General features: G+C 33.6%; 2 protein-coding genes across 4 annotated transcripts; both read right to left on the reverse strand.

The window, feature by feature from the left end:
- Positions 1–93: 93 nt before the first annotated feature.
- LOC134704858 (uncharacterized) lies at positions 94–7,969 on the reverse strand. Of its 3 annotated transcripts, none has more exons than XM_063563644.1 (4): positions 7,885–7,969; positions 6,528–6,609; positions 3,437–3,617; positions 94–1,055 (listed from the first exon to the last, which is right to left on the reverse strand). In XM_063563644.1, the coding sequence occupies exons 2-4, from the start codon at positions 6,555–6,557 to the stop codon at positions 943–945; spliced, it is 324 nt and encodes a 107-aa protein (XP_063419714.1). In that variant the 5' UTR covers positions 6,558–6,609; positions 7,885–7,969; the 3' UTR covers positions 94–942. The 3 variants fall into 3 exon arrangements, with proteins under 3 accessions (XP_063419714.1, XP_063419715.1, XP_063419713.1); XM_063563645.1 differs by lacking the exon at positions 7,885–7,969 and adding an exon at positions 7,504–7,553; XM_063563643.1 differs by lacking the exon at positions 7,885–7,969 and having other exon boundaries at positions 6,528–6,671.
- A 4,582-nt stretch (positions 7,970–12,551) lies between these two features.
- LOC134706303 (uncharacterized) lies at positions 12,552–16,867 on the reverse strand. Its single transcript, XM_063565124.1, has 3 exons — positions 16,561–16,867; positions 14,043–14,223; positions 12,552–12,864 (listed from the first exon to the last, which is right to left on the reverse strand). The coding sequence occupies exons 1-3, from the start codon at positions 16,768–16,770 to the stop codon at positions 12,752–12,754; spliced, it is 504 nt and encodes a 167-aa protein (XP_063421194.1). The 5' UTR covers positions 16,771–16,867; the 3' UTR covers positions 12,552–12,751.
- Between the last annotated feature and the right edge of the window lie 5,681 nt (positions 16,868–22,548).

The following is a 22,548-nucleotide window of genomic DNA, read 5'->3' on the forward strand; positions in this document are numbered from 1 at the left end:
AAATCATTTTTTAGCAGTTGTTTTTAAATATTCAGTTTAGACTAGATATTGACGAAAGTTATGATGATTATAATGGTCTTATATATTGCCCCATGGAGTCATATTGGACTTTCATTAGAACCGATCGAAGTAACAACGCCTAGTGAGAACGAATTAAGTATCGAATTAACAACGCCTAGTGAGAACGAATTAAGTATCGAAGTAACGACGCCTAGTGAGAACGAATTATTGATTTGTTTCCTTTAGTTCAGTAACACATATTTCATGCATATTTAGGTCGATAACAAATCAACCATGAATACAATGCGATGATTTAATAAAGGAAGACCGAGACGAAGGGAGTAATATTACGACTTCCACTGGAATTCTGTACCAATGTTTTGCGTTCTGTTTTATATGATAAAAATTATAACAGACAAAAATGACCAGTAAGGCAAGTTGTACAAACTAGTCAAATTTTGCCGATATGAATTTAATGTAATAGATGTCACTCTTCATAGAAGGAATTGCCCTTAAATCACGGAAGATTTTTCTAACCTCTTTTGAGTTTTGAGCAAACACTTAAAAAAATGAATTATAATATTTTACTATTCACAATGTTGGAGTGTCCTTTGTTGAATAGGCACATAGACCTAGTGATTGTAATCATTTAACTATTTAACTGGTTCCTAAATAGCACAAGTACCGGCATATTACCGAGCATCATACAGTAGTTGCTTTCATGCTTTTTATATTCAAGTTACATTTTTATTTGTATTTGCTTTATGAAAGTTACATGTTACACTTACATCGAATATAAACAAAACTATACCAACTGAAACAATTTATATCATAAGTGAAAGTATGTTATAAAACAGTCTATATACTGGTTACTGTTATATGTGTTTTTCTCCCTTCGTATTGCTTCTGGTTCATCAATTACTTGGGACGAAAGCCACGTAGTTATGGTTTGGTCATGACATACAACCACAGTCCGAGCACAAACAATCCAACAAAAGTCCTATACATATGTTGTTTGTCGTAGGCATCTAGCTTAGTACGTACCCAACTAACACCTGAAAAAAACATACTTGTTAATTGTAATATTTGATTTTAATTCACGACTTTTAAATTGTGTTACTATCTTCTGGCATGACAGCTGAAAGGATAAATATACTACAAGTTAATCATTTAATACCGCATATATATATTGCGGTTTTTATCCAACGCAATCATAGGTTTGAACGTAGTTTTCCATATAAACTCGTTTTCCATATAAACTCGTTTATATTTTTTCGTTTGGGCTTGTATCATATGATATATAGATTTATATGATCCGTTCATCCTATATTGACTCTTAAAATTCAAGAGTCTATCTAAAAATGAGGGTACTTTTTCTAAAATTAAGGGTACTTGTTATATGGCCTTCCAAATATCTTTTTGATCCCTGACATCACTGAAGAGACATTTATTGTCGAAATCCGGATCTGGTCACGGTACTTAAAAAATATTGACACCGTATGTTTGTGGCATAACATCGTGGCCACAAGTTAATTTATATATATAAGTAAACGAGTATAAATTGAAAACTACGTTCAAACCTATGATTGCGTTGGATAAAAACAGCAATTTTTATACGTGTGCATGTATATTTAAACAAAACGCATTTCACTAACAGGTCGAACAACTGATGCTCTTTAACCCTGCTGACTGTCATTGGCGATTGACAAATAAAACTGATCACAAGATGTAGCAAAATGGATCTTAATATAAATTTAATACTAAACAGATTTTTTTTTGTGGATGTCAGTATGCCACAAAAATAAGGTGTCAATATTTTTTAGTACACCATATCCGGATTTCGACAATAAATGTCTCTTCAATGATGTAAGGGATCGAAACGGTATTTGGAAGGCCATATAAAAAAATACCCTCATTTTTAGATAGACTATTGAATTTTAAGAGTCAATAGGATGAACGGTTCATATAAACCGGAGGGAAAATATGATACAAGCCCAAACGAAAAAATATAAACGAGTCTAAATTGAAAACTGCGTGCAAACCTATGATTGCGTTGGATAAAAACAGCAATTTTTATACGTGTGCATGTCAAACAAATTTCGTTGTAGAAGGGTCTAAAAACAGCACAAACAACATTTTCCAAAAGACCAAAAAAGTGAAAAAGTATATTTAAACAAAACGCATTTGACTAACAGGTCGAACAACTGATGTTCTTTAACACTACTGACTGCCATTAGCGATTGCCAAATACAATTGATCACAAGATGTAACAAAATGGATCTTAAAATAAATTTAATACTAAACAGTATATATATAGCTATAAAAGGCCCCGAAATGACTGGATTAATTCACATCATATTCCGCATGAATACAGAAGTGTTAAGAACTAGCTAATCATTACAATATTATCATATGACGTTGATGCACTACACACAGTATATGCACAAGCAGCCTGGTGAATCGCATTCAAAGTTTGCACGATCACGGAAAATAATTGAATTAAATTGGATTAAAAAATTACAGACAGTTTACCCTCTCGGTCTAAATGATAATATCATGGGAATTGGTAATATATCTAGAACCAATTCCGTTAACATTTTGGATATAGTTTATAAAACTGTTCGTAAAAATCGTTCTCACAGTCGTAGAACAAATCGCAATACATGGTATGATACTAAACCCCTAACGGGAAGGATTGTGCCTGATGTTCATATGATGAAACCATAATCTTTCAGTCAGTTTAATTGAAGTCTGGAGCTGGCATGTCAGTTAACTGCTAGTAGTCTGTTGTTATTTATGTATTATTGTCATTTTGTTTATTTTCTTTGGTTACATCTTCTGACATCAGACTCGGACTTCTTTTGAACTGAATTTTAATGTGCGTATTGTTATGCGTTTACTTTTCTACATCGGTTAGAGGTATAGGGGGAGGGTTGAGATCTCACAAACATGTTTAACCCCGCCGCATTTTTTCGCCTGTCCCAAGTCAGGAGCCTCTGGCCTTTGTTAGTCTTGTATTATTTTTATTTTAGTTTCTTGTGTACAATTTGGAAATTAGTATGGCGTTCATTATCACTGAACTAGTATATATTTGTTGAGGGGCCAGCTGAAGGACGCCTCCGGGTGCGGGAATTTCTCGCTACATTGAAGACCTGTTCAAAAAACTTGGTGACCTTCTGCTGTTGTTTTTTCATTTGGTCGGGTTGTTGTCTCTTTGACACATTCCCCATTTCCATTCTCAATTTTATTTAGTCATAAAAGCAAGTAAAAGCTAAAAAATAGGAAATCATGTTTATTTGCTTACTTAAAAAAACAAAACAAACACGAACAACGGCTATCCAGAGACATATATACACATATATGTGTATATATGTTTCTGGGCTATCTAAAGAAAAAATAATTATATTTTAGCAGTTTAAGATGGTAATTAAATTACCTAGTTTTTTGATGACAGTATTATTGAGTAATCTGTTGGCATCTGGCATCATACTGAGTATATTATATGGAAATATGGTTGCCATGACACTGCTACCAATGCACCAAAGATTTCTGTAACTGGATTCATCTAAAAACCAAACAGCACCACCAGCTACAGTTGTTATCGTCCAAAGTAGTCCCTGTAATACATGATAAATTGTAACAAAAACTGTATTAGAAAAACAAAATGAAGTACGGTATGTTTTTCTCATTGTTGAAGGTCTTATGATTGCTTATAATTACTTTCATTCATTTCATTTGAACTTAGCTGGATACTTATCTCTTTGGCAACCTTATTGTTATATATATATTACATTTAGGAAGTTAAATGCTATTCCATGTACACCTATATGGGTTCGAATCCCGGCGAGGGAAGAACCAAAAATTTGCGAAAGCAAATTCACAGATCTAACATTGTTGGCTTGATGTTTAGACGAGTTGTATATACATTATGTACACAGCCATGTATCACCATCATTGATGGCGATCCGATGGAAACATCTGTTGTAGGGTTGTCACTGACTCAGACGTACTTATGAATATAATTATTTTCTGTGACTGTATCTTACATTAATTTGTAGGATCCTTTACTATAGATAATTTAGCTGATCTGTAAGAATAACATCTTCATGCCTTATATATCATGTACTGTAGTACGCCGCTAGATTAAAACTGACGTGGAAAGGTAACACATGGCCAGCGAAAGCTCTTTTTTTGAGAGCCCAGGTGGTCGTGTGGTCTAGCGGGACGGCTGCAGTGCAGGCGATTTGGTGTCACGATATCACAGTAGCATGGGTTCGAATCCCGGCGAGGGAAGAACCAAAAATTTGCGAAAGCAAATTCACAGATCTAACATTGTTGGCTTGATGTTTAGACGAGTTGTATATACATTATGTACACAGCCATGTATCACCATCATTGATGGCGATCCGATGGAAACATCTGTTGTAGGGTTGTCACTGACTCAGACGTACTTATGAATATTATTATTTTCTGTGACTGTATCTTACATTAATTTGTAGGATCCTTTACTATAGATAATTTAGCTGATCTGTAAGAATAACATCTTCATGCCTTATATATCATGTACTGTAGTACGCCGCTAGATTAAAACTGACGTGGAAAGGTAACACATGGCCAGCGAAAGCTCTTTTTTTGAGAGCCCAGGTGGTCGTGTGGTCTAGCGGGACGGCTGCAGTGCAGGCGATTTGGTGTCACTGACTCAGACGTACTTATGAATATAATTATTTTCTGTGACTGTATCTTACATTAATTTGTAGGATCCTTTACTATAGATAATTTAGCTGATCTGTAAGAATAACATCTTCATGCCTTATATATCATGTACTGTAGTACGCCGCTAGATTAAAACTGACGTGGAAAGGTAACACATGGCCAGCGAAAGCTCTTTTTTTGAGAGCCCAGGTGGTCGTGTGGTCTAGCGGGACGGCTGCAGTGCAGGCGATTTGGTGTCACTGACTCAGACGTACTTATGAATATAATTATTTTCTGTGACTGTATCTTACATTAATTTGTAGGATCCTTTACTATAGATAATTTAGCTGATCTGTAAGAATAACATCTTCATGCCTTATATATCATGTACTGTAGTACGCCGCTAGATTAAAACTGACGTGGAAAGGTAACACATGGCCAGCGAAAGCTCTTTTTTTGAGAGCCCAGGTGGTCGTGTGGTCTAGCGGGACGGCTGCAGTGTAGGCGATTTGGTGTCACGATATCACAGTAGCATGGGTTCGAATCCCGTCTAACTCGTCTAAATATCAACACATATATATAACTCGTCTAAACATCAACCCAACAATGTTAGATCTGTGAATTTGCTTTCGCAAATTTTTGGTTCTTCCTATATATAACTCGTCTAAACATCAACCCAACAATGTTAGATCTGTGAATTTGCTTTCGCAAATTTTTGGTTCTTCCCTCGCCGGGATTCGAACCCATGCTACTGTGATATCGTGACACCAAATCGCCTGCACTGCAGCCGTCCCGCTAGACCACACGACCACCTGGGCTCTCAAAAAAAGAGCTTTCGCTGGCCATGTGTTACCTTTCCACGTCAGTTTTAATCTAGCGGCGTACTACAGTACATGATATATAAGGCATGAAGATGTTATTCTTACAGATCAGCTAAATTATCTATAGTAAAGGATCCTACAAATTAATGTAAGATACAGTCACAGAAAATAATTATATTCATAAGTACGTCTGAGTCAGTGACAACCCTACAACAGATGTTTCCATCGGATCGCCATCAATGATGGTGATACATGGCTGTGTACATAATGTATATACAACTCGTCTAAACATCAAGCCAACAATGTTAGATCTGTGAATTTGCTTTCGCAAATTTTTGGTTCTTCCCTCGCCGGGATTCGAACCCATGCTACTGTGATATCGTGACACCAAATCGCCTGCACTGCAGCCGTCCCGCTAGACCACACGACCACCTGGGCTCTCAAAAAAAGAGCTTTCGCTGGCCATGTGTTACCTTTCCACGTCAGTTTTAATCTAGCGGCGTACTACAGTACATGATATATAAGGCATGAAGATGTTATTCTTACAGATCAGCTAAATTATCTATAGTAAAGGATCCTACAAATTAATGTAAGATACAGTCACAGAAAATAATAATATTCATAAGTACGTCTGAGTCAGTGACAACCCTACAACAGATGTTTCCATCGGATCGCCATCAATGATGGTGATACATGGCTGTGTACATAATGTATATACAACTCGTCTAAACATCAAGCCAACAATGTTAGATCTGTGAATTTGCTTTCGCAAATTTTTGGTTCTTCCCTCGCCGGGATTCGAACCCATGCTACTGTGATATCGTGACACCAAATCGCCTGCACTGCAGCCGTCCCGCTAGACCACACGACCACCTGGGCTCTCATATATATATATAAATATATATCTAACAGCGTCTGAGTCAGTGACAACTCTACAACAGATTAAACTAAAAAATTGCGAAAGCAACATTGTTGGGTTGATGTTTAAACGAGTTGTATATATTTATAACATACCCACTCATGTAACTGTGCCCTGCAATGCATTTAAATCGTGAATTAATATTCCATAACTTGATTCTTGTACATCAGAAGGTTACTAAAGGAAATTAGAAACAAGATTTTTATATAAAACAAGTACCATATATGGTATATCAGATCCGCAGCCTATGCAAATAATACAACAACACCAAACAACGTCATAACGTTAGAAAATGAGTACTTCATAGATTTGTTAGAATACTGTTATTTTAAAGTATAGAATTGCTGAGCTAACATAACAGGATCGGGTGTAATTTTCCATGGCATCACCAACTTTTAGCATTTTTTGTATACGTCAGAGATTTATTTGTGCGTTTTCTGAAATGTTTTTTCGTTTTTATTCTGAGGTAATATTGGAATCAAATGTGAATTAGGAGAGACTGGTACCAAGGGCAAAACCATTATAGCTAACAATGATCTGTGATTGCATTCGTTAGTTTCGCATACTTCAGATGTTCAGGCAAGGTACAAAACTTCAAAATCAGAATATTAATTCTGTATTCGTGAATTAGAGAACTTCAATTGATGAAAATTCAAATGTATGACCTGATTTGTTTAAAAAGTTACCACACATTGGTTTAAATCACCTTTATTGGTCCAGGAGTTTAATAAGTACTTGAAAAAGGCTGTTTACTATTTACTATATCTGCTCTTGTGAAAAAGAAACATTTTTCGAGTGAATATGCAACATACCTGCCACTTCGCAGCTCTATAAAAACTTTCTTTCCAGAATCTCCTTGCTATTGCAATATCATTAATCTTTCTTAGAGCGGGATTAATAACAACATTAATCAAAATAGAACCTCCAGCAAATAAACCAGTAGCCGATAAAGCAATACATTTTAATATGTCGAGTTTGTCTACTTCCATTTTGTATTAAACTGATATAAAGATCGACTTACATCTTAGGCGAGTGACTTTAACCATACAATAAAATTTTTAATGCACCTACCTAACACACGGCTAAATTATATATCATTTTGAAGCTACACGTACTATCTGTTTTGCCCGGTCGTAAAAAAATCGTACGGTGCAATTTCCGTCAAATCGAGATCAAAGGCCAAGGACGAATAAGTGCATATTTTTGAAGATTTCAGCCTGATTGCATTATATGACTTTTATATACTTAATTCACATATATGCAAACAATCTAACTTGAAACTTTTAGCAGAGCGATTAACAGTCATTATTCGAATGTATTTTTTAATATCTAAAGCGTGATTTTGACAGAGCGCACATGTTTCCTGAAATTCGAGTAAAAGTTAACAAAATGTGTGAAAACCAAAATTTTTCTTTCTGGTGCAACTGCTAATCACTTTAAACTAAGTAATACCCTGTAATGACTATCAAAGAAGTAAAATTTCCTAAAAACTTCTAATCAAGGTGTAAAACCACTAAATCATGGTACGACACATCCGGTTGCATGAAAGTAGGTCTAAAAAAATATTCCCTTGAATTTGACCGTTGTAGGTAGTTAATCCTACATTTTATTGCAGTAAAACTATTTCTGTTTCATAAACATATGTCTTGGGTATTTCAAAACACCATTATTTTTTATTTGTGATTTCTATAGAACATTTTGTAATCTTGAGGTTTTAGTTTAAACATATTTTATTTGCTGAATTAAGGCAAAATGGATTAATCTTGAGGTTACATGGTGACTAAACCTTGTACACAGATAGAATAAGGGGAGAAATTTGATTGGTTAACTTCCAATGATGGTTATTTTCTTATATGCAATGAAATGTTATGTGAAACCTTTTCTGTAGAACTGGACAGGATAAAACTTTACTCATGCTAAGTATTTTTTTTATTTGAAACAAAGATAAATTCTGCACATTTTTGGGAAAAGTGCAAATTTAACAAAGACTAATAGGGGAAAATCAATGGTGGTTTTACACCTAATACAGCAAATCATAACAACTCATACAGTTGCCCAAAATACCGCCATCTGCGAAGACACTGCTTTTAAGAATTTCTTCTTATTTAAACATTGTATGTGGTCAATATAAGATTTAATAAACAAATTCTTAAGAATCTGAAAAATTTAGAGTAAAAAAATATGTGCGCGAATCATCTTATTGCTTGAAATAAAGGGGGTGAAACTAAGAGAATTGCAATCTGCATTGTAACTACCAGTTTGAAATAAACATATTTTGACTTTTCTAATTGTTTGATTTGTAGCCTCATTATAAATATTGATGTAGTGAAAAGACCTGGCATTTTATTTATTTTATGTGAATTAAAAATTTCGACCAAAATAAATAAAAATAAATTGATGAAAATTGTAATTCCAAAAAATTTCAAAAAACTAGTAAACAAATTATAAAACTTGATTTCTTGATTGCTTGAATTGCGTTGTTCATTGTTTACATGTATTAATTCATAAAATAAGAATAATTTTGAAGAAAAAATATCCATTTATACGCAAAGATTCTAGTTACAACTAGACTTCCTGAATAGCTTTAATGGCAAGTTCATTTTTCATACGAGAATGACTTCATGCAAGAGTTTCTGATGACGACTGAAAAGAAGCTTTCATTATCTTGAAACTTCACTTTCCACTATATAGATGATGTCATCTCACTAAAGAGCGCAAAATTTGTGACAATGTTGGACTTGTATGTTCCATTGAAATTGGAAATAAAAGACTCAACAGATATAGTTTACTCCATCACGTATCTTGAAATCGATGATGAGGGTTGGTTGAGAAAAAGTTTTACGACAAGAGAAATGTGTATAAAACAACCCATAAAACCACCCCTTACTACAAAATTATAAACTTCTCATTTCCATCTAACAACATTATAGCAACGCCTGCATATCTATACTACTAAAGGAGGAGACCGATTTTATTGAGCCGCATCTCCTCTGAAATAAAGGCAACTATAGAATACCGCTATTCAATAGTGATCTATCGATTTACTAGTAACTGAAATAAATCCGGGTCACAAAACTAGGGAAACGCAACAACTATAAGAGGAACACAACGATATAACAGAAACACTGAACTGCTACAAAAACACACGCCATCATACAAAGAAACAGAGTATTCGATACCAACTGTCATATGCAAGACTTGGTACAGGACATTTGAAGAAAAATGGTGGTTTAAACATGGTTCTAAACCAGAGTTCAAATGCAAAGTTGAAATCAGCCCTTTACAAATTTCATGGACGCCACTACGAGTTGGTTGACAATTATGAGATATCTGTTTCGCCAGATGGCGACTGATAAGTTCCATCGACGTAACCAAATTGCCGTCATCTTTGCCGTGAATGACACCAACCGAATAAGGTTTGGCACCGAGTTAGGAAATACATGAGCCACAAGACGGGTAAAAGAGAGCAGTGGTGTAGTGGTTAGTGCATCGAACTACTAACACAAAGGTTCCTGGTTCGATTCCCCTTCCGCGATGAAAATTTCAGGGACTGAATTTTCGGCTCTACTAGACACCATTTGTGAGTATGGTCTTAAGGAAACAATGAAAGTCCATCGGAAGGGGACGATAAATGGCTCACCCGTGTAAAGAGAGAGCCATATCTCTAGCACGTTAAACACACGTTTGTAGATTTCGAAAAAGAGCAGACTAATGCCGCTACAAGGTAGCACTTGCTCACGCAAAGTGGAAAGAGATTAATTTAAGTTGCAAAACTTATTTCCCAATCCACTATAAATAAATATGTTTAAACTAAGACGTAACACATTTTTAATAAGATTAAATATAACACGATTTTAAACTAAATAAGAAACAGTCGCATTTTATTTAGTTCGTTTCCATCACGTTCTAAACAACCAAGTGTTTCTAACCAAGGTTACTTATTTCAATGTTGCCTACGATTTAGTAGCAAAGTCATGTTTGCATCAATCTAATTAAAATATTGATCTCTGATTACGTTATACTACATATGAGCTCATATGTAGTATAATCTAATTAAAATATTGATCTCTGATTACGTTATACTACATATGAGCTCATATGTAGTATAACGTAATATTAGTGTTTGCATTTAAACATAATTACAAAAAGTAAAAAAAGTTTGACTCAGTAAAAAACAGTTTAACCTCAATTACCTCGCATATATTATGTTCTAACTTTAAATATCCCTTCTTTTATTATGAAATCTCATGTTCCTCCCTGATATTATCAATTAGCGATGTGCTATTTTAACATAAATCAACACAATGATCGCTATTTGAAGATGGTAGATTTTTGGGCAACTGCAAACACTTCAATAGAAGGCTGTTCCATGAACAAAAATAAATAATAACATCTTAAAATTACAAAACAAATATTCCTTGACCTAATATTAAGAATAAGAAAATAGCGTTTTATTTAATAATCGTAAAAATTTGAATTTATTTTCATGACCTTTGACCCTGATTTAGCAGAACATGCACCGTACGATTTTTTTACGACCGGGCAAAACAGAAAGTACAGATTATCAGCTTTCGAATGATATATAATACAGCCGTGTGTTAGGTGGGTGCATTAAAGTCGTTAACTAAGCGTCTTTTTGAAATAAGTCACTCGCCTATCTATACTTACTAAAATATAAAAAAAATATTAGCTATCAGTGTACATTATCTCCCGGAATTGTTTAATCCTGATTAAATTGGTGTAGTCTGAGTTCATGGCTTTCTACGTATGATCTTGAAACAAGACAAAAGTGTATATATAAAGTGCGAATCCAGGTTGTTAATTTTCACGATCGTTCTCGAGTATTGTATAATAATTATATAAATGGAGATAAGAACAACTGCGTCTGTCTACTTTTTTTAAAATACAGATAATTGATTTGAATGCAGGTTTTACACAATTTCATTAGAATAAATCTTTTTTAAATGCAAAATAAAAGGATTAAAGTGTAACACCACCTACTCGGGCCCGGTCAGAAAAGAACATACTCGTATTACATATACTTTGTAAGATATGAATATCCTTTTTCCAATATGCATTAAGTAATCTTCCAGTAACTTTGAAGTAGAAATCTTCGTACGTTTTTTGTAGTTTGTATTTGATTGGATAGATAATTGGTCTCTCATTAACTTTAACCCTCAGAGCTGCTTTTACCCAACCACAGTTTAGTATTAGAGTCGATTTAAGTGGACGTTTAAAGGAAAACCTAGAAAAATATACAAATGTAGTTCTTACTTTTGTGAAATAAGTAAGACACCTCGTAACTTTTGTGTGGAAGTACAATTGATAAATCGCATATCCGCAATTTGTAGAAATGTTTTCTGAAAAGTCAAAAGAATCCTTTTGTATCTACCCACTCGATCTTTATATCTAATTACAAACCTTTGCCCTTTTGACATTTTCTTCCCTGGGAACCCTTTTGACATGTTAGAAAAATCATACTTAAATATTGAACTTGAATATTGAGTAAGCAAATATGAACACTCTTTTTTATATATTGTATACTTTTCAATTGATCGAAATTTTCATATAGTTCAACAGTTTCGACCCAGGCAGATAATTATTAACTTTTATCAATGTCAATTGAAATGATAACATGTTCCGAGATTCATTAACATTTTAATCAAATTGAGCAAGGACTTACAAATTAGTTTTCAAAATGAAAGCACAAACAATTTTAACAATGCCCAGAGCGTTTTCACATTCATTATAAAGAACATTCAACTCACCCTACCATCTACCATTTGTACCTGCATTGATTGATATGTTTACTTAGAGTTCAGTGGCAAATATTTCATGCATGTTTAGAACCACGAATACAATAGGTAAATTATATAATAGAGATAGACTGGGACGAAGGAGAGAAATTGTATAACCACTTAAAAATGCTATCCTAGAATAGAAACAACACTATACCAACTGATATCAATTTACTTCACAAAACCTTTCGAAAATTTGAGTCTTCAATACTCTCCAACTTCGTTCTTTATTTGACCTGATCAAATTGTCTGATTCGTGCGTCACTTATGAGTCTTTGTAAGCAAAGCGCGCATCTAGCATACAAAACGTTAATTTAGGTATCTACTAGTATGAGGATTTAATTAACTACCAAAGTGAAAACATAATATAAAACAATCTATGATACTGGTTCATTTTATAATTGTGTTCTTTTGTGTCGAATATCTGCTGGTTCCTCAGTGCACACAAACAATACACCAGTCATGTATTTACTCAAGCTTATACATTTAACCACGTGAACTTGTCAATATAGTCACGTAAATTATGATTTACTAATGGCAAACATCCACAGTCCGAATACAGACAATCCAACCAAACTCCTATACATATGTTGTTTGTTCCAGGCATCTATCTTAGTACGGACCCAATCACCACCTAAAACATAGAACAATTGATATGTTTAATATTAAAATTAATTGAGAACTTCAATTTTTCTTAAATATTCCCATGTCAGGGATTTTCAAATCCGACTATATGGTATAAAGTATATCATTGCTGAAGCACAGACACTTTATTCTTTCCATGGGAAACTATCCATATAAATAGAATTTTGGATAGTCGACTTTCCTATAGATAGAAACATCTGCCTGCGGTTACAAAATGTACTCTGTTAGTTTATATAATAATGTATGCCCGTTTTTTTCATCAACTTTTGACTGTATGCATGCATCTTGATGGAATAACAGTTTCACAGATGACATCGGATATGTTCCGCACTTCCTAACTACAATCCCCTTCCCTTTCATGAATGTGACCTACCGAATGAGACTATTTACCTAATTTCTTATAACATGAGCAACACGACGGGTGCCACATCTGGAGCAGGATATGCTTACCCTCCCGGAGCACCTGAGATCACCCCCAGTTTTTGGTGGGGTTTGTGTTGCTTATTCTTTAGTTTTATATGTTGTGTCATGTGTACTATTGTTTGCCTGTTTGTCTTTTTCATTTTTAGCCATGGCGTTGTCAGTTTATTTTTCGATTTCGATGAGTTTGTCTGTCCCTCTGGTATATTTCGTCCCTCTTTTGTTGCTTACTCAAATTTGAAAGAACCTTTTCCAGCGTCCTGTAAATATACATGACTTGATTTACTAACATAACCTTCACACACAGTCAAAACGTTCGAAAACCAGTTAAAACGGATCGATACTGGAGTAATTGCTCACTGAAACTCGAAATTCGCTATTGTTATCTTATAGTTCGTTTCTGTGTGTGTTGCATTGTAGTGTTTCTGTTGTGTCGTTGTTATATTTGATGTGTTCCTTCAGTTATAATTTGTAACCCGGATTTGTTTTTTTTTTCTCAATCGATTTATGAAGTTTTCGAACAGTGGTATACCGCTGTTGCCTTTATTTATCGGCCACCGGAAGACCGATTATTACATGTCTTGTAAGGATCTTACTATACAAATACTAGTCTATATTAAATCAAGTAAACTCTGAAAAAATATGAAGTGTATAGATTTTATGCTGTTTTGTTTTATAAAAAACGGCTGTCTAAATCAATATTCATTAAATTAAATATTTAGCAGTCCAAAAGGATAAATTAATTGCCTCTTTCTGTTAGGACCTTGTCGTCGAGTAATCTGTTGATATCTGGCTTCATAACGAACATTGTCCATGGAAATATGGTTGCCATGACACTGCTACCAATGCACCAAAGATGTCTGTTACTGGATTCATCTAAAAACCAGACAGCCCCACCAGTTAAAGTTGCTACCATTCCAAGTCCACCCTGAAATACAAAATAAATCATAAGTGTTGCAACAAAATACGTGTTAAAAAAGTCAGATGTATCCGTTTTAGAATTTGAAAGTTCAAATCTATTCGTTAGCAGTACCTTTTTATCATTATCTTTCTTACATATGTTATATTAAAATTTTAGTACCATGAACTCTTCGTATTGTAAATCTTATGTAAAGCTAACATTATTTAAAGGCAGGAGGGGAACTGTTACACAAAATAAAGTCCCTCATGGAATATTGTCTGCTGTACAAAATCATATAATAATATCGTTCATGGACACTTTTCATGACACTATTAGAAATACTGTCCAGGACAATATTAAACTGTGAAATAGTGTCCTTGTCCATGAAATTTTGTAACACCTTCTGGAATATATTTTACCATGTTATACTCTTCTTCATGACAATATTTAACTGTTGAACAAGTTAGAAAATATAATTATATCTTCCCTTAGTAACCTTATGCAATAAAGTTGTGAGCATTGCTAGAATCTTTTTCATGACAATTTATCCTTGGACAACCTTCCGTAACAAGACAAAATTTCTTTTATGAAATGATCTGAAATATTGTCGTTATGTGGAAAAAATGTATATGGATAAAAAGTAAAAACACAAATATACTGAACTCCGAGGAAAATTCAAAAAGTAAAGTCCAAAATCAAAAGGCAAAAATCAAAAGTCCAAACACATCAAACGAATGGATAACAACTGTCATATTCCTGGCTTGGTACAGGAATTTTCTAATGTAGGTGGATATTAGATAGGGACACAATTTCATGTTACAAATTAAGTGATTCGTTTAACAATATTTAGCTTTGCAGAACATCCTGGACATTTATAGCTGGGGTTATGCGGCAGATAAAACTATAACTAGGTTCAGGTTGAGGTTACAGAAAATTGATAAGAAGTAGTGGGTTCATAAACGATAATTAACGATCGACAAGTCGCAAGTCGTGGTATAGTGGTATCATACATCTACTGATTGTGGAGAAAACACCGTGACGTCGCGTGATTTTTAACCCTTCAAATGCACTCGTTTTTAAGAGGATACAATATCGTAATTTAAGGTGGTATGGGTGTCTTTCGCTATCTTGGATTGTAAAAAACAGAGAATCTAAGGTCCATATTTTCTATCAAGTTAGCAAAATTTGATGCAGGAATGCAGAAATTTAATGTGAATTTTCATTTAAAAGAACCAATTTATAAGAATATAACTTAGAAATATTAATATTTTTACAAGTGTGGATTAATTTTGGTTGTTTTTGAATATTTTCAAATTGGCATTTTAAGGGGAGGTAACTCTATAACTGCATTTTCTACATGAAATTTTCCAATTTTGTCTTTTAGTCGTAAAAAACGTACGGTGACCCTATCTTTTCTTTTGATATTCTCAAATCATTGTCTGAAAGCAATCTTTTCCTAATTTATTTTACAATTCTATCACTTTGTTTAGTTTCTATTCACAAAATGGTGTTTTTTCCTGTACAATCCATTCAAAATTTGTAATTTTGTCACAACCTGTAGCTTGAGAAAATGCACGGTGACCTATCATTTTTATAATATTTTTGATCATTTATCAATAGAAACTACATTTTAACAAAGTATGAACAATTTCTATCATTTTTATTTTAGACTCCCATATATACCACCTTAAAAGTTTAAAGTTATGATAAATTCAAGTTATCTTAAGTTAACACAGTGGTCAGTTTATTCTTGAAAAATAATCTACTGCAAGAACAATAGACTAACGTCAGATGTATAGGTTGATTGATTGGCATGTAATATTTGTCTGTCAAATCTAATATTTTTTCAAAAAAATGTTTATGATTATAGCAGAAAGTTTCATCCTGAGTATTTTAACTTGTAATAATTGTCACTGTTAATTTAGAAAAAAGCTTCCAAAAACCGTGTTTAGCACTTTGATGCTCAACAATTGATTCGACATTTAGGACATGAATTCGAAATAATTTAATGAACTAATTAACTCTTTTGTAAATGACTACAAGTTAATTGGTGTTCTGAAATTGTAAAGTTTTGTGTATTCGTCAATCGTTCTTTAGTATAACTGAATTCATACCGAGTGGGAGATTTCCGCGTTGTTTTCGAAAGATAACGTACACTTTTCAATTGTTAAGATCAGTGTGTATATGCATTTTCAATTTGGTTTTGATCAGCTCTGATAAACTTTGTTAGAAAGTGTTTAATATTGTGAAAATGCTATTCATTATTTATTCTGCTTCTTCCAGGAAGAAATGTACATGCTCAACCGTCTCAATACAAACAAAGTCGGCTTTCATCCCACAATAATTTTGTATCCTTCAACATACCTGCCACTTTGCTGCTCTTAGAAAAGATTCCTTCCAAAATCGCCTTGCTGAATCGTTGTCAGTAACCTTTTTAAGAGCTGGCATATCAACAATATTTATATAAATAGCCCCTCCAGCAAACATACTGCTGGCTGCAAAAGCAGACCATTTTAATACGTCGAGTTTGTCTACTTCCATTTTGTATTTTAAGGTGTAAAGGTCGAATATCATCTATATTTACTTTACAAAAATAGCAATCAGTATACACACCAGGTACACCATATCACGTGGGTGAGAAAATATGATCAATACATCATTATAATGCTAAATAATTTACTTTTGACACTTTCCGTACGCCTTAATTATAACATGGAAAGTAAAAGTGTACGTTTGGCTTATGTACGACCAAACGAATTTATGAACAACAAATAAACCTACATCAACAATTAAAAGGAGAGCAACAAAATAAAAATAAATAATTGCGCTTCCATTAAACATGTAATATAAAAAGAAAAGCTGGTATTATACTATTCAGTTAAGCTGGGGAATTGTTCTACAACAAAACACACCGAATAAAGCCGAGTTCCTACGAATTATATCTCGATAGGTTCTACATAGATTGTGGTTATAACTAGAACCAAAACTTAAAGTCAACTATTTTAAACAATAGCCATATATGAGGGATATTTTTAAATCTAAATTGTCCGTCAGAAATAAGAATTGGTTAGTTCAACCATACGCTTTTCCATTTGATTGGAAGGAGATAATAGGTTTTGTTAAAGAGCCTATTAAATATTCGTTTTAAAGTTATCTCACAACAATGTCCCGCCAAATTTTTTTTGTGGATAAAATATCATTATGATGACAAAGATCATGTGACATTTAAAGTAGCTATGTATCACGATTAATTTATCGCTAGACGACTAAAGCACCAAACGCAATTTTACTTATGTTGTACGGTGACCTATATGTGTCATTTAGTCTCTTGTGGAGAGTTGTCTCATTGGCACTCACACCACATCTTCCTATATCTAGGAATCCCGCCACTTTCTTTATGTGCCTGTCCAAAGTTTGGAGCCTGTAGTACAGTGGCTTTCGTTTGCTCATATCTGTCATATTTATTCTAAATTGTTTAGTTATAAGATATGCTGTATGTTTTATAAATTTAATCGTTTCACATTTTTCACGTCGTTGTCTTTTATAGCCGACTATACGGCCTGGATTTGTCTCATTGTTGAAGATCGTACGGTTGCCAATATAATTGTATAAATCCACATCATTTAATTTATAGGGAATATTTGTCTCATTTGCGATCATACCACATCTCCGTATTTTTTTTTATGAATTATAAAAAAGAAGATGTGGTATGATTGCCAATGAGACAACTCTCCACAAGAGACTAAATGACACATATAGGTCACCGTACGTTCAAGCGTTGTTAATGTCATGAAACTACCAATTAAAATTTGGCTATTTTATGTGAAGATTTTTCACTTAGAACATTCCATAAGATAAGAATAAGATAAGAATTTTATTAATGTAATCAAGAATCCATAATGGGCATCATTTTATACAATATTATACACAACGTACAAATTTACAAATGTATGAACCACGTATGAACGCAAACTATGTATATATAACGTAAGGGTACCCAAATTGCACCGAGTACCCAAAATGCACCTATTTAGAAAAAATAGCAACGGAAATCGTACAAGATTTCGTAGAGACAAAACAATTTGTATTTTTATGATTTGATACTATGCACGTCTTTCAACATAGGTAAACATATTTAGATATACACAAAACGTTCACAGTATTTATCAACAGCTGGACTGTTTTACTGAAAAAGCAAAATGTACGAAAACGTCATCATGCGACGTCATCAAAACGTCATCTTTTTAAAATTGGCAAATACAATATATTATAAGTAACCATTTCGTAAAATATGAAGAGTAAGCATGGACTAATATCCAATTGTTCAAAATATTTGAAGAAATTAAACAAAAGCTCGGTTATTAGACTTTTGACGATGTAAATTTAATCATGGATGCAATTTGGGTACTCCTCATCACAGAATCATGGATAATTTGGAGGTTGATTCAAACCCATTTTTTTATGACATCAAATTGAATTAAAAATTAAATTGGTGTACCTATAAAATAAAGAAGGATAGGGCTACAAAATAAACACATTAAGGACATTTATTTCTTGATCATAAAAAAACGTCGGTGAAAAAACTGTCAAAATAGGTGCAATTTGGGTACCGTCACTTTACATAACTCTCATGTGCCTAGGAAGTTACCATTATAAAGGTTTAGAAATAAAATCCAGATGTAAACAAAATATATAAAATATTTTTATTATTATGAGATTATAGAATTTTGGATCCTCAATGCTCTTCAACTCTGTACTTGTTTGGCTTTATAAATATTTTGATATGAGCGTCACTGATGAGTCTTATGTAGACGAAACGCGCGTCTGGCGTACTAAATTATAATCCTGGTACCTTTGATAACTATTTATAGAAATTTTGTGTTAGGTTCTGATCCTGTCCGTAACGTTCATACATTTGTAAATTTAGTAGAATGAATACAACCATGTACTTTTTCATAGGATAACAAAATATGTGACATTACTGTCATGCATACTTCCCGCTTAGTGCTAGATGGACAATTTTCACCCAAATCATCATTCAAAGGAATTTCCGGGTGTCTTGACTAGAAATTATCAACTTTTTTTTTATGGTAACGAAAACCATATTTTACTCCATCTACCTACCCCAAAAGAAGAGTTTGATTTTTATATGGAGGAGTGGTAAACAATAACATAATCTTTTTTCTTAGTAATTATCAGTTGTTAAGCATCTCCATTCATAACAATAATTTATCTTCTATTTTGAAAAAAGTTGTCAAAGGATTGACTGTATCGATAGGGGAAATTACACTGCTTGAATACTAGTAGTTACATAGTGTGGCAGTGACTTAATACGATATATTCCATATATCCCAGTAAATTTCATATGGGGTAAGAGTGAAGATTAGATGGAAAGACACACATACTGTTTTGATGGAGACAGCGTACTCATTACAGGTACTACAAAAAGATATAAAAGTCGTAAACAATGTTCAGTTTTAGCCAATAACAAAAGTATTTCTGCAGTGTCTCTTTATGGGAGAAGGAATAAGGGAAAGAAAGAGTTCGAGGTAGAAAAATGAAAGATTGATTCAATAGTTCTGCTACACAAGGAGACAAAGCTTATAAACTATCGTATATATATATATATATATGAAAATAAAAGATAAACAATAAAAACGCCTCTCTGTCGTGCTGGGAAAGCCATTTCCTATTCTCACAGATGAACCAAGGGTGACATGGAGTCTGACTTTGATGCAGTCCTAATGGTTACTCCAATGAAAGCTAAACAACAACAGCTTGAATTATCATGAAGTATTTATCAAAATATTAAATTTTATATTAACGAAAACATTTGAGACGCTTTTCCAACCACAACACAAAATACATAATCAGGATCCTACAGAAATGTCAGAAAATGTTACTAAGTATCATTGTTCTGATAATTGATAAAACTAACATAACTGACACATTTTTCCATTCGCCAAAACTTTAAATATTTGAGATACATTCAGCTTAATACAACTGTCACATAAATTTAACACTAACCAAGAAAACTAATCATTGACCAATGAACCATGAAAATGATGTCAAGGTCAGATGAACCATGTCAGGCAGGCATGTACAGCTAACATTTCTTCCATACAACAAATAAAGTTGACTTATTACTTAGAAAAACAGACCATAACACAAAAACGTAACACTGAGCAATCAACCATGAAAAATGAGGTCAAGGTCAAATAGAACATGCATGACTGACATATAGATTATAAAATATTTCCATCCACCAAATATAGTTAGCCAACCCGCAAAATGGAAAGGGATTAACATAAGTTGCAAAACTTGTTTCCCAATCCACTATAAATAAATATGTTTAAACTAAACCAAATGTAGTTGACCAATTGCATATGGTATTAATAAAAAAAAGACCAAAACTAAAAAACTTAACTGTGACCACTGAACTATAAAAATGAGGCCAAGGTCAAATAAAACCTGTGTGACTGACAAATAGATATTTAAATATTTCCATACAGCAAATATAGTTGACCAATTGCATATTGAATTAGAAAAAATAGACCAAAACTCAAAAACTTAAGTAACTTTGACCACTGATGTTACCATAAAAATGAGGTCAAGGTCAGATGACACCTGTCAGTTGAACACGTACACCTTACAGTCCTTCCATACACCGAATATACTAGACCTAATGCCTATAGTATCTGAGATATGAACTTGACCACCAAAACTTTACCTCGTTCACTGATCCATGAAATGAGGTTGAGGTCATGTGAAAACTGTCTGACAGGCATGCCATGATGACCTTGCAAGGTACGCATATACCAAATATAGTTATCCTATTACTTATAATAAGAGAGAAAGATTGAAAATGCTACACAAAGGAAACAAGTGATCAGTATGCTTGAGTTTCTTATTGACAACATATTTGTTGAATTTGTGATACTGTGATATCGTGACACCAAATCGCCGGCACTGCAGCCGTCCCGCTAGACCACACGACCACCTTGGCTCTCAAAAAAGAGCTCTCGGTGGGCATGTGTTACCTTTCCACGTTATATATAAAGTGCCTAGAAAATAAACCTAACGATATTAGAGTAGATTTAATTCGTAACTTCCTCCCCGGCGCCGGGCTGGAACCTGTACTTTTTATTTCTAACTTCTACGACAACACCGCCTAGCATTGCGCAGAGACCTTATCCTCTCCTCTAACTCTAGCTTATAAAAATAAGCTTTCGTTTCGGGAGGTGATACCTTGTCGTAGGAATTAAACAAGGATCTCTAACACAATACACGAAGTATTCTTTTTAGAGTACAGAAATGATCATCTACATATAGATTGCCCCTTCTTGGATTACGTCCGGTAGATTCTTAAGAAAAACAAATGATATATTTTGCCGTTTGATTGAATATGTTTCTTATCAAATCTGGGTGTTATCATAAAGTACGTTTAAGCCTCCTCTACTTTTGTAGACTTTCCCGTTATTCTTTTGAACTTATTGGAGAAAAAACGCATTAAAGATACCAGGCTTTTAGATTTGTAAGTAAGACACGTGTTTCGTCTCCACAAAAAACATATCATCGACGATCGAATGGGAAAATAGTTCAAATAAACTCATCATATATACCAGGATTAAAATTTTACATTAACACCAGACGCGCGTTTCGTTTACAAAAGACTCGTCAGTGACGCTCGAATAAAAAAGGGTTTAAAAGGCCAAAAATAGAGTATGAAGTTGAAGAGCATTGAGGACCAAAATTCCTAAAAGTTTTGCCACATACAGCTAAGGTAATCTATTCCTGAGGTAAAAAAAGCCTTAGTTTTATTAACAGTTAACTGCTAATTATGAACATATCAATGAAAACTCAAGTCAACACAGAAGTGCTGAATACTGGACTGGTGATACCCTCGGGTTAATAAATCTCCACCAGCGGTGACATCGACCCAGTGGTTGCAAATAAACTCATCATAGATACCAGGATTAAAATTTTATATTAACGCTAGAGGCGCGTTTCGTCTACAAAAAGACTCGTCAGTGACGCTCGAATAAAAAAAAAGGCCAATTAGAAATTGAATAGCAAAGATGACTAAAATTCCTAAAAGTTTTGTCAAATACAGCTAAGGTAATCTATTCCTGAGGTGGTGTATTGAAACATCCAAGAAATACCATAGATAAAGTAAAACCTTTTCTAGTGAGCTATAAATATATGATGATGCATAGATCAAAATATTTCAAAATAATATCGTGCTTATGAATATTAGATGGCTTGCGAAATAATCATTCATGTTTCTGCTTGCAAGAACTTTTCAGATTGAAAAAATCCTTATATATATATATATAGGTGTCATTTATAACA

This window comes from Mytilus trossulus, chromosome 2 (genome assembly GCF_036588685.1).
Source record: "Mytilus trossulus isolate FHL-02 chromosome 2, PNRI_Mtr1.1.1.hap1, whole genome shotgun sequence".
Lineage (NCBI taxonomy): Eukaryota > Metazoa > Mollusca > Bivalvia > Mytilida > Mytilidae > Mytilus > Mytilus trossulus.